This window comes from Equus quagga, chromosome 2, assembly GCF_021613505.1.
Source record: "Equus quagga isolate Etosha38 chromosome 2, UCLA_HA_Equagga_1.0, whole genome shotgun sequence".
In the NCBI taxonomy this organism is placed as follows: domain Eukaryota; kingdom Metazoa; phylum Chordata; class Mammalia; order Perissodactyla; family Equidae; genus Equus; species Equus quagga.
In genome coordinates this window covers 30,347,837-30,361,767 of record NC_060268.1, presented here as the reverse complement: position 1 = coordinate 30,361,767, position 13,931 = coordinate 30,347,837, and the positions used below count along the sequence as shown (strand labels likewise).

The following is a 13,931-nucleotide window of genomic DNA, read 5'->3' as shown; positions in this document are numbered from 1 at the left end:
CTTATAATCTGTCTTGAACAAATGAAACTGAATTACCGGGCAGTTCAGTAACTCACCTAGAACACACAGCCAGTAAACTGAGGGTATAGGGATGCAAACAGGTTGACCCTTGTGTCTGTGCCCTTAAAGACAGCATCACCCTGTGTATTGGAAGTGACTCTTACATAGTATTTCTATTCCCTGAATTAATTTTGATATATTTTTTAAATTAGAAAATCATTAAATATTATGTTTATGTAAATAAATAAATATCCTTCATAACTGTAATGTCATTTTTATCATATATTAAATTCTCTAATTTTATCCCATTTTTAATGTTTTTGTTACATTTATCTGTTCAACTTTACTGAAATTGATCAGTTTAATTAGAATAGGTTTATGATATATTCTTTTATAGAAAAAATATCTTTTATAGACAGCATTCTTTTTTGTCCCATAATTCCCATTTTATTTCTTTTCAAAATTTCCCTGGGCCTTGAAATGGTCTTTTAGATCACTTTGTAATGTTCCAAAAGATTTCCACTGGACTTTTAATGAGCACTGCAGTTATTGCTCAAAATAGTTAAGTAAGAATTAATGATTTTATAACTGTGAATCTTCTGTTTTTCGCTCATCATCATTTCATCTTCCATTTCAATCGAAGTTTCAAATATTTCGGGAAAGTTTGTTTTTTCAATCTAATGCATATATTGCACATTTGTTTCATTTATACATGCCATCCCTTTTTAACATATTTTAACAGGTTTATTACTAATTTTACCATACTTATTAAAATAATCTTACTAGATTTAATATTTTCCACTTAATTGTCTTAAGTTTTGGAGATGTAAATTGTATGATTTGTGGATTATTGTAGTTTTGATACCTTCCTTTCAATAGTATTACTTGATTTAACTCCTTGCCTACAGTACATGATGGAAATATAGTCTTGCAGGCTTCTTTCTTTATGTTTTTGGCTTTGATATTTCATCTATAATCAGATGTTGACTTTTGGTTCTAAAATTCCATTGCATTATCATATTAAAATATTTCTTATTTCTTCTTATTTTACTAAGAGTTTTTATAAAGGGTCAATTTTTAAATTTATTCAGTGACTATTTAGTATATGTGTTCCCTAAAATTTTTATGGAAATAACATCTGAGTCAGATATTGCTCATCTCTTCTCAGGTTTTTATGTGATATGCTGTGGGATCAAGAATTTTCTCTTGGTAGACGCGTCAAAAGCTTTAGATAGGAAAGTCACATGATCATATTTGATCTCTAGATAGATAGATCTAAAGACAGACTATAGAACAGACTACACTTGGGAAGAATGGTACAGAGAGATATTCAGTATCCTTTTCAGTGGTCAAGATGGGAAAATATATATAGACTTAAAGCAAACGACAAAATTACAATGAAAATGAGGAAGGAACTGAATGGAGAAATATTTGAATAAAAATTATGCAACTGGAGATGGAAGTTAAAGGACAGAGAAGAAAGTCACACAGGTGTCTACACTGGGCACCTAGGAGAATGCTAATGATGTTTATTAAGGCATTGGAGTAGATTAAAATATTATGAATTCAGTTTTGACATGTGAACTTGAAGGTGAGGGTGGGACATCCCTTTGTGTACACCACATACAGCTTTGGATATATTACTCTGGAGTCCAGGGACAAAGCTACATATTCAGAATTTAATATGTAGGTACTAGCAAAAATGAGTAACTTGAACAAAAAACAAATAGTGCAGAACTTTAAGTCACACCAAAAATTAAGGATGAACAGACAAAAAATGATCATTGTGTTACTGAAAGGTACAGAGAAATCAGAAACATGGAATAATTAACAGAGGCCTATCATAGAAATGGTCTGACTGCATTCAACCAATTACAGAAAACCTGGTTTATAATGGATCAACCAAGTTAGAGTTTATTTTTCTCACATTAAAGAATAAATCTGAATGGAGTCTGTTGCTCACTTTGGCTAAGTAACTCAACTGCATTGTATTATAGGGGCTTTACATTTTTGTGGTTGCTGCACCTTTAGTCATATCTTTAGCATTAAATGCAGGAAAAAGTGCACCATTAAAAGAACCTTCGCTAACATGAAGCTTTGACTTTTCATTCGGGAAAGAAAACCGTCCAGACACAACATTGGTTTATATCTCATTGAACAGTTCTAGGTCATATGTTCCATCTTAGACTAATTCATGGCCAAGGAGAATGGGACTATAATAACTGGTTTAGAAAAATCATATATCATGCTCTCAGTTTGGGATAGGGCTACTCTCTTCTAAAATTTAGAGCTTTCATCCCACAACTGAACAAATGGAATTTCTGTTGGCAAGAAGTAGAAAGAATATTAGCTTTATGAAAGCCAAGAAGCCAAGGGCAGAGGAAGTTACAGAAACAAAGGCATGATAAAGAGTATCATACACTGCAGGGTGATCAAGGTAAATGATGACTGAAAATTAATTCTTGCATGAAATAGTTAGAATCCAGGTTTTCTTTCTATGCACTTGGTATCTTGGAAACTCAATTGTTTTGTCTTATTGCTGAACAAAAACAGGATTGCCAATGAAGAGTTAGGGAGAGAAAGGAAAATTAGAAGGGGACACGATTCAGAGATTTGTTTTTTTTTTTAAAGAAGTTAACTATGTTAATAAGTAAAAAGAAGCAAAAAAAATTTGAAGAAAATTTAATTGATGGATCGTTGGGGAAGATCCAGGGTGTACTTGAAGGTGCTTGTCTTAAAGAACATACCGCCATGATTAGGAGCATGGATTATGGTGTCCTATAGCTCTGGATAAAAGTCCTGGCTCTGACACTTAATCACTCAAGGACTCAGTTTCTTCATTAGTAAAATGAGTCTAATAAAATAGTATTTCTATATGGAATCTGTGAGGCTTAAATGAGATAATGTGCTTGATAGAAAGCTTTGAATGGAAGATGCATCAATAAATATCATCTGTTAACATTATATATTTATTATATTGTTATATTAATATTATAATTGCTTAATATATTTTACTTACTAACAGTCTTGTATCCCAAATTTTTATTGAATATAGAGGTCTATATGTGCACTATGATAATGTGCCATGAGTCAAACCTTATGAAATATCAGAATCTGAGCACCTGACTTCCATGGTAAATCGTACAAACAAAACAAAAGCAAAACACACATATAAGGTGAAATGCATTTAATGACTTTGGGTTGAAGATCTCTATTTGACCAGTGAAATAAGAAATTCAGCTAAGGAGAATTTGTAAGTTAGTGTCAGAACATTACTGTGAGAGTGACAGAAATGTCTGAGAGTAGTCAGATTTGAGAACACTTAAGTAAGTGGTCAGGAAAAAGATGTATAAATCCTTGAAAGGGCAAAACAAAACAAAAAGGTCTAAAAATAGAATAAGAAGAAAAGTAATCCCATTTACCTCCATCTAAAATATTCCTGAGGTTTTTCTCTTTTTATGTAATCATTTTCCTGATGATCATAATGTTTCCATATTCTTTATTTTTGTTCTTAAACAATTAAATGATTTCTAATACAAAGATGTGTAACTGAAAGAACAAACTAGAAGGATAAATAGGGAATCTACTTTCTTACCGCTGATTCTAACTTTTCACCATTTTCATTCCTCAGGTGATTTGAAAATCAGCTTTTCTGCTCAAGACTATGGATGGAATAAATGATTCCGTGGTTTCTGAGTTTGTGTTGCTGGGACTCTCTAGTTCTTGGGAAACTAAAGTTTTTCTCATGTTGATATTCTCTTTGATCTATCTGGGGATTATCCTAGGAAATGTCTTCATTTCATTTTTGGTAATTTTTGATTCTCACTTACATTCTCCTATGTACTTCCTGCTGGCCAACCTGTCCTTCATTGATGTGGGAGTTGCTTCTACCACAGTCCCCAAGATGATTACAGACCTTCTAAATGAATACAAGATCATTTCTTTCCAAGGTTGTATGACACAGATATGCTTTATTCACATCATGGGAGGAGTGGAGATGGTGTTACTCATAGCCATGGCGTTTGACAGGTACACGGCAATCTGTAAGCCTCTTCACTACTTGAACATCATGAACCGTAAAATATGTGCTTCATTTGTTATCACTGGCTGGGTAACTGGAGTGATCCATGCTATGTCTCAGTTTGCTTTCATTATAAATTTGCCATTTTGTGGACCTAATAAAATAGACAGCTTTTATTGTGACTTTCCTAGGATCATAAAACTTGCATGCACAGATGGAGCAAAGTTTGAGTTTATTGTTGCGGCCAACAGTGGCTTTATGAGCATGGGCACTTTCTTCCTGCTAATCCTTTCCTATATCTTCATTTTGGTCACTGTCTGGAAACGTTCTTCAGGAGACTTATCCAAGGCATTTGTCACTTTGTCAGCTCACATCACAGTGGTGGTTCTTTTTTTTGGTCCGTGCATGTTTCTCTACGTATGGCCTTTCCCCACATCATCAATTGATAAATACCTGTTCATTGCTGACTTTGCTATCACCCCTGTTTTAAATCCCATAATCTATACATTAAGGAACAAAGACATAAAGATAGCCATCAAACGATTGGGTAAACGGGGACATTATGTCAGATTTTGCTGACTCCATCTGAATTCCGAACTCTAAATCTACATTCGTCATTGTTTTGAACATCTCCACCTAGGCATCTAACACTTAGATTGAACGGGATGTATCATCTACCTCATTGAACAAAATTCTACTGCTTCTTTAGAGCATTTACTCATTACCTTTGCTACCATGGGAAAGGTGAATATACCATGTAAGCTTATTATTTTATTTATGATTTTAGCAGACAGAAGCAATATCTACTAAATAAAATTTCATGATAGAAATTGTGACATTTTGACAAGCAGACAGGTTAATAAAATCACTTTTGCTTCTCCTAAGGTTTGCAAATAAACTGCAAACTTACTTTGGTGAATGTGAGGAATCATCACATCAAATGGCACATACGTAGAACTAGTGTCTCTACGTAATTACTTATATTCCATCCCCTCAGAAGACCCGAAGACAAAATTTGATTGCACATAGTTTATTTGGAAACTTTGTTTTGAAGCATCAGTAAGGGAATGAGAAGTAATACCGAGAAGGAAAGGGTGCTTATGTTTGTAAACATAACTGCAGCGCAAGCCTACTGTGGTCCTCTGGGAGACTCTATGGATTCTGTGACTTAGAATCGTCTCAACAGGAAGACAAGTGTTTGGAGTATTCCTTCATTTTTGGAGGATGCTTTAACTCCTTGGCATGCAGCCTTTCCCACAGCAAATATTGTGCATCCTTGTTTGGAAGTCAGTGATAAACAGTGAGACAGACTTTCTGGTGCTGACAATAAAGAACTATCTCCAAGAAAATTAAACTTAAAAACAGTCTCCAATATTTCTTTGTTACCTAGAGAAGTGCTAACTAAACTTTTTACTCCAATGGACACAATGATTGATAAGCGAACACAGAGAATTCTGTGGTATAAAATATTTCTCTGCTTTCAACAAGTCCCATAAACCCAGCTGTTCAAGGTGGGCCGTTCAGCAATGGGCATGGTTCTGCAAGTCAGTGAACAGCCAATGGGATCAGTTTCCACAGCTGACCATCATCTGCCACTGACACAACTCATCTGACTTCCTCTGGGACAGAACTGACATCTTAATTCCAGTTAAAAAAAAAAACACAAAACTATAGCTATAGGACAAAATAAAGTAAGGAATTTCTTACACCTACAAAAAACCCTCAAGTGAACCAAAAGACATTCTAAAATTCTACTTTGCTTCCATCTCTAGAGCTGTTTTAATTGAATTCACTTTGTCTCTTTGGCTTTATTTTAAGAATAGGCAAACCCTCAGACGATGCACTCAATTTGGGGAAATTCAGAAACTAAGAAGTCCCAAGGAACACAGCATGGATAATCTTGCTCTACCCACAATATGGAGCTCTAAAATTTCCCTCCCCAGAAGCTACACTCCATAGTAAATACATTCCACGCTGAGGATAACACTATCCCATAAACACCTGTCCAAACAGACAGTGTATTGTTTGATTGCATTCTAACTGTATTTCAGGTTCCGGTTAGAATTTGGAACCAGTTTTATCCACAAAGAAGAATCTGATCACTGATGATGATATTTCTAAAATGTGACATTTCTTATACTCTGTAATAGTTTATAGCTTCTCGCTTAATCCTCTTCCCCCTCACATTTAAACCAAAATTCTTGGTATTTCAGTATCAACTTTCCATATAACCAACTGAGGTTTTCTGGAAGTTTTGAAAAGTTACAAAAACATCTAGGATTTCTTCTCAGCTAATCTTGAAACCTCTGGATTCTCTAGAGCAAAGGACCTTCCTACCCCAAAAGGAAGGATTTTTCTACAGTCTTCCAGCTCCCTTGAAATTGAGATTCAGGAAGGACTGTTCTCACTTCATGATCCACAATTCTCTGATAGCACAAGATGGTCCTGAGCAGAGATATATAATATTAATAGCAGAAATTTCTAAACAGAAAATTGGTTGCTAATGACATTGTTTTCTAACAGTGTGTGTCAGGAAGAAATTGAATGAACCATATGGACGGCTCCTCCAGGATGCTGTAAAAATCAGTTATTTTCCATTGAAATAGAATTAATCTTTTACAACCTCATAGTATCAGAATGGTACCATAGATTAGAAGTGAGACGACCTTGGTTGTGCACCGCAGTCATGCTGCTTCCCAGCTCTGTGACTTCTTGCAACGTACACTGAGATAAAACTTCTCAACATAAAATCTGTTTAATGGAGTTGTTTATGAAGATTAGGTCAGACAATGTGAATGGAAGCTCCTGGCATGTGAAATATATACAGGAATATTCTCCTTCCCTGATTTTTCTTTTTGATATCCACACATTTTTACCCAGTCTCTAAAGAGAGTTCTGTCTTCAATATTTGAAGATAAAAATATAAACTCTTGCAATCTAAAGATCTATTTCTCTAGACGTAAATATTTTGTGCTTTTTAAAATTAACTACAAAAATATTCCTTATCTGACTATTAATATGAATTAATTTTATAGTATTAATGCTCACTCACTTGTAAATCAACATAAAATATTAGTGACACTTTTATAGTCACTCTTTTTACAGAAAGAGGAGAAAGCAGGCCTGGGCTTTGGTATCATCCATAGCACTCAGGATATCTTTCATCTGAGGTGTCCAGTATTGAATAGGCATGCTTTATGAAATGTTCAATTGGTTCTTTTGACTTCACTAGAGGACATCAGGCAGTTCCAATTTCTGCTATTTTCTAACTCCCATCACATTTTTCCCAAATTGCCACCTGCCAGCACTGTTGAAAGCAGAAAACTTTTGCACGCTATAAGAGTGAGTGCAGACTAAATTAGGGAAAACTTTTAATCAACTTGTACCCTCACTAATGATAAATATCACTATAAAACATCTTTTCATGAGGATATTTGCCATTCATTCTTCTTTTTGAAAAGAATTATTAAGATGACCTACATTATTAAATGTATAATTAATCTTATGATCCAAAAATCCCACTCTTAGATATCTACAAAAGTGAAATGAAAAAGTTAACACATTACCTCGCACACGAATGTTCATATAGATTTACTCTTAATCCCTAAAAATCAGAAACAACCCTAATGTCCAAACTGGGGAGTAGGTAAATAATCTGTAGTGCATCCATACAATGGAATGCTATTTACCAATAAAAGGGAAAAACTAACATATGCAGCAAAATGGATGAATCTCCAGTGCAGCGTGAAAAAAGCCAGACGCAAAAAGTAACATCCTGTATGAAATCATTTTCCTCATATCTTGGAAAAAGGAGAAGTACATGGACAGGAAAGAGATCACTGATTTCCTAAAAGAGGGTTATTCCTAAAACTGCAATTGACTCTAAAGCACCACAATAGAATTTGATGTGAAGTGGGACTGTAGTGTATCTTGGTGTGATGGTTACCCGAATGTATATATATAACTACAGACTGAACACTTAGCTTTTATTACTATGTGTAAATTATATCAATAAAAATGAACAAATAAATTATAAATTGTGAAAACATTAGTACAATGAAAGTAATATTTTATTGTATTATAAAGGTTTTTATTTTTTTTTTTCCTTTCCTGTAGCATTTTTTCCATATCCACCTGTGGAGCTTAAAGTGCTGAATGTGTTATTTAGTTAATGTCCTTACCAGAAAGATTACGGGTTTTTTCTCCCAAATTATCACTCGGAATTCTGGATTCCTATTCGTTTTACATACTCACAAAACGCACTGCCTTTCTACAATCTTAGAAGTTGATAGATGCCCAGGTTGAGAAAGATTTGGTCTCATAGACCCTCCAACTTATCCTGATATTTTCTAATTCCTTTCGGATTTTACTTGTCCTACCAGTTGATAAAAGCAGCAAAAGGAGAAAAAGGCTCAGTCAAAAATTAATAGGGCAAAGTACCATACGATTTGAAGAAAAACAACGAAACTGAATTAATCTTAATGTAAACCTGAACATCACTTCCCATTGATATTGACTATTTGCATTTGTTTATATCTGGGTTACTTCTTCATCGAACAAAATATCTTATTTCAGAAATCCTACTTTATTTTATCTTGTCAAAATCAACCAAATGGCTACCAGAAGCAGTTTATATGAGGGAAGTTATATTGGAGTCTGTGGATTCAGACAGAACTCATTTTATATTCCAGTTCTGTTACTTTATAGCTTATGATTTCGGAAAATCAAGCTTTTTCATCTGCAAAATAGCGATAAGGGTGATTATTAAAATAGATAATGTATATGTGTCTACATAGGTTATGAAGTTCATGTTAAGCGTTTTCACCAAAATAATAAGAAAGTAAAATAATTAGAATTCCTGTGAGACAATTGTTACATGGACATAATCCATAGGTTTGTTTTCATTAAAAAAATATAATAAAATTTTACACTTTCTGAGCAAAATACTGAGAATGAAAAAGAGTAAAATCCAGTAGAAAACAATGTACAAAAAAGGGGAAAGCAGACAGTTTTAAAAAAAAAAAGAAAGGCAAATAATCTTTAAAATACGGTGGAAAATGCTGTATTTCACAATAAAAATCTAAAACTACATTCAGATGCCATTTCTCATCATCTGTTGAAAAAGCATCGTATTAACAATTCTGTGGAAAATCAGGCAATTTTGCACCTTGCTGGTGGAAATGCAAAATGTTTTAAGCCCCATAGAAGGAATACCTAACAAAATAGATAGATGTTTTTAAAGTGCTTAACATCAACTTGGTACATAATAAGTGCCAGTTAGTCATATTTATAATCTCTCCACTTCCAGCCTGAAAAAAGTAACAAAATAACAGAGAGATAAAGATATGAAGAGAGACTAAAGAAAGAATGGAAGAAAGAAGGAAGGAAGGAAGTTCAGACAGAAGGAAGGAAGGATGGATGGAAGAAGGAAAAAAGGACTTGGCTTTCTGGCTTACAGAAAATGGAAAATGCATATATTTCGACAGAGGTCAACTCAAGCAATTTAAGTGAATGGTTTAAGTAGAAGTGAACTTCGAATTTATATTTTCTCCCATGAAGGACAGTCAGGAGTAAAAGTAGCTTTCACACGTCTGTCGTTTAAGCTAATTTGAAAAACGATATCTCTGTTTCCATTAAGGACCAAGGACCAGTCAATGCAGGCTAATATGTGGCATTACTCAGGCCAAGGAATACATGATTTTGTGTAAATATCCTCTGATGAGGAGACTCAAAATGCAGGGAAATGTATGATACTAGAAATGTGTAGTCAGCATCTGGGGTCTCTCTTGGAACATAAACATCTTCTCTCAAATCATTTGATGAACAGTTTTTCCCAGAGTGTGTAAAAATTTTTGGTTCAATTCAGTCTGCTCATACATATCCACTTAGCAATAGATTTCTTTCTGGAAAGCATATTTTGTATCAGAAATGTAACATTAGATGATTGCCCTGGATAGAGCTTGGTGAAGTAAAGAACCTCCGAATATATTTTAGAGCTATGCTTTTTCCCAGCAGAAGACAGAGATTCAAGCCTTAGAGAAATTGTTTATGGAATACATTACTACTGACATTTTTAATCAAAACATTAATTTTTGAACCTCATAGGAACTATACTTCTGAGGAGTAAAGTTTTCGACCTGCCCGCTACACTTAGCTCTCTGTCTTAGCCACAAGTCTATGCCCTCCTGTAAATTCAAGAACATTTTGCTCTCAATATTGACCTTAGTAAATGCTAATATTTTAATTTTTACACATGAGTAGAACTTATCTGTTCTCTGGTACCTGAACATTAAATTCTTCTTTCCTTTTGGAAGTTCTTAGTTCATCTCTTTATTTGGATCTCATTAGAATATACTGTAATAAATAGAGGAAGCAAACCAGTCTGTGGTGTCTGAGTTTATTTCTCATGGCCTTTGTCATTCAAGGGAGCTCCAGGCCTTCCTCTTACTGTCATTTTCTATACTCTACTTGATGACTATTGTGGGCAACACCCTTGTCATATCCTTAATTATCACTGACTCCCATCTCCATTCCCCAATATACTTCCTCTTAGCCAATCTCTCATTTATTGACTTCTGCCAATCTCTCATTTGCTGACTTCTGCCTTTCCTCAGTAACCACCCCTAAACTGACCACAGACTTCCTAAAGGATAATAAGACCATCTCCTTTGGGGGCTGCATGAACCAGAACCTTTGTGTGCATATCTTTGCAGGGGATGAGATGGTGTTGTTTGTGATAATGGATTATGACCACTATGTGGCCATTTGCAAGCCATTACATTACTTCAGCATCGTGAACAGACAACAGTGCATCCTGCTAGTTTTGATATCGTGGATCATTGGCTTTGTGTATGCCATGAGTCAACTGGCGAAGAGTTTTAGATGCCCTTCTGTGGACCCAGAATAGTGGACAGCATTTTATGTGATATCCCTTTGGTGATCAAATTGGCCTTCATGGATACTCATACTCTGGGAATATTGATAAATGCTGACAGTGAGGTCTTGGCAACAAATTGCTTCATTCCCTCGCTGAACTCGTACACCTAAATCCTAGTAACTGTCCGCCTTCACTCGAAGGATGGGGCATCAAACACTCTCTCCATCTGTACTTCCATCGCAGTGGTGGTTCCCTTCTTTGGACCCTGGCAGCTTTGTCTGTGGGCACTCAGCATCACTTTGGTGGACAAGTTTCAGCTGTGTTTTACACAGTGATCACATATCTCTTGAGTCCAGCCATTTATACCCTGAGAAATAAAGAGATTAAGAATGCCAAAAAAGACTGATAAATCAGCATGTGGATTCAAGGGATAATTTTTAGATCTCTCATGTAATCAGAAAATCTACTGTTTGCACCCCAATTGGGTCATATTTTGATCTGTAAACTGAACTGGAAATATGACCTGTACATATCTGTAAATTGTAAGTATTCCCAGATGTTGGTTTGTGTTCAATCGTTATTAAAATATATTAAAAAATCTAACACATATTCTTACCCCTTGGAGAGAACAATAATTTGCGTAAATATACTTTGAATATGCTCAAAGACTACCAGATGATAACAATTATGGTAACAATAATTACAAAAACAATAATAAATGTGACCATTTATTGAACACTACCTAAGGTCCCAACAACATGCTGTGTCTTACCTAATTTATGTATTACTTACAAAATCACTTTGAGTTAGTTATCATTGTTCTTATTTACAAAAATACATGATTTATTAACCCTAACTCTAACTTAGCTAGAAAAGATACTAAACTGCATCCACTTAGCAAACAAAAAGATAAATAAAAAGAGCCACAATACTATTGCCCTTCTACTTCACTGTGTAATACCTATTGTTTAAGTTTTCAAGTTAACCATTGATTTAAACATAGTCTCCCCTTGAAATGTTTTCCTTAAATACTCGGGGATAAGTATTTGCAATCCCTGAAAACGTTATTTATTTTATCACACTAATAAATGATTTTTATGATTATAATGTTAGCTTACATGAAAGGAGTAAGAAAGGAGAGCTACGAGGATGGGGAAGGAGCAGGATATATTGCTTCAAAGCAAAAGAAATTTAGAGTGATGAGAATAAAGCCAAGAGAAATTATCAATAAAAGCAACACAATAATTCCACACTAATCTCTAAAAACCTCCTACAAACTGAATTGAAAAAGATAAACAGGCCAACAGGAGAGGAAATCAGCACAAGCTTTGAAGAGCTATTTATTTCGCTGAAGAGAAAATGCCAATAGACACTAGACACTCCACCTCATTAGTAATCTGGAAATTAAACTTAAGATCATAGTGAAATACTATTTTACATCTATTAACTTGGTTAAAACAATATGACATCTGGCAATAACAATTATTGTTGAGAATGTGTATCAACAGAACTTTTGTGCCCTGCTGGTGACTGTAAATTGATTTAACCATTCTGAAAAACAATTTGGATTGTCTTCTAAAGCTGAACAATGTGCCAGTAACTGGCTGCTAACTATTCCCCAGTGTCGCCATGCTTATTTTAACTTTTACTAAGAGAACAATTCCACGTTTTAGTTGGACATATTGCCATCCAGCTGCAGAGTAGATTTCCTAGCCTCTGCAGATAAGTGTGGCTAAATGACTAAGTTCTGGCAATGGAATGTGAGAAATGATCTGTGCAACTTCCCAGCCATCTCTTTAAAGACAAAGCCAGATCCAATTCTCTTCCCCCTGTCCCAGTGGCTGGGACAAGGAACAAGTGGAGCAACTGTCTTTGACTCAGTAATAGTAGACACATGTTGAGGGGGATAGAGCCAATGCTCCAGTCAGGAGATGGATGGACTCCAGAAGGACGCAGAGAAGAAAAACGCTATGAATAATGTTCTATTTACTATTGTACCACCGCTCATTTGTGCATTTTTCTTCATCTTAATAATGTGGTTTTGTACACTTCAAATATTGTATAATGCAAGGTTAAGGAAAAATAAAGGAAATACTTTCTCTTTGGCCTTCTACAAATAAAAATAAATAAATAAAAAGCACAATACAGGAGCTGGCCCCATGGCGTAACGGTTAAGTCCAGCATGCTCTGCTTTTGCAGCCCAGGTTCACATGTTCAGACCCCGGGTGTGGACCTGCACTGCTTTCAGGCCATGCTGTGGTGGCGATCCAGATACAAAATGGAGGTGGATTGCCACAGACGTTAGTTCAGAGCTAATCTTCCTCAAGCAAAACTAAAGGAAGATCGGCAACCGATGTTAGCTCAGAGCAAATTTTCCTCACCAAAAAAAAAAAAAAAAAAAGGCAAAATACAATTGTCCATTCATTCATTGCAGGTTTCAGATAGGCTGTGTGGTTATGGGCTGTATACCAAACCAAATTCTGCTTTCGAAGGAAGCCCTAATCTGGCACCTCTCCCAAAAATGTATATGTATAATCACACATATCTCATACATGGATAGTAAAACATAAACAGAAGGAAAGTGCATGCAGTTTACTGTTATTGTTAGTAGAGTTACACTAGGAAAGACCAACGATGTCAGCATCATATGATCTTTTTGAATGAAATTGCCTGTGCAATATTGCGTATTTTAAACCTCTGGATGATGTATGTCATTTGTTGAATAAATTATATTTACACACGTTTACAACATCTCAATTTCTAGGTTATTTCTGTGAACAAAAGAAGAAAGTCATGATTTCTTGGGCCCAAACCCTGTATGAATATCTAAAAAGTTAATAGTGACATATCAATCTTTATCTCCACGCCAATAAATTAAAGGACTCATGAAAATATAATTGATCTAACAAACATAAACAATTTATAATTATCGTTCTTACTTTCCTGAAATATATAAAAAAACAAGAAGTACAGTCTATATCAAGAGTTGTTTCCCCAAACGAGAGGATCATGGAAGCATCACTCAGATCTGTC

At 34.9% G+C, this 13,931-nt stretch overlaps 1 protein-coding gene and 1 pseudogene across 1 annotated transcript; both read left to right on the top strand.

The window, feature by feature from the left end:
* Positions 1 to 3,664: 3,664 nt before the first annotated feature.
* On the top strand, positions 3,665 to 4,600 carry LOC124232328 (olfactory receptor 4F21-like). Its single transcript, XM_046649287.1, has one exon. It carries the CDS (start codon positions 3,665 to 3,667, stop codon positions 4,598 to 4,600), a length of 936 nt encoding a protein of 311 aa, XP_046505243.1.
* Positions 4,601 to 7,743: 3,143 nt separating this feature from the next.
* LOC124235107 (olfactory receptor 4K2-like) lies at positions 7,744 to 11,339 on the top strand (annotated as a pseudogene).
* Positions 11,340 to 13,931: the final 2,592 nt, after the last annotated feature.

Bases quoted from the DNA above. Each gene is read 5' to 3' on its own strand.
- LOC124232328 (XM_046649287.1), top strand. From the start codon at position 3,665: ATGGATGGAATAAATGATTCCGTGGTTTCTGAGTTTGTGTTGCTGGGA.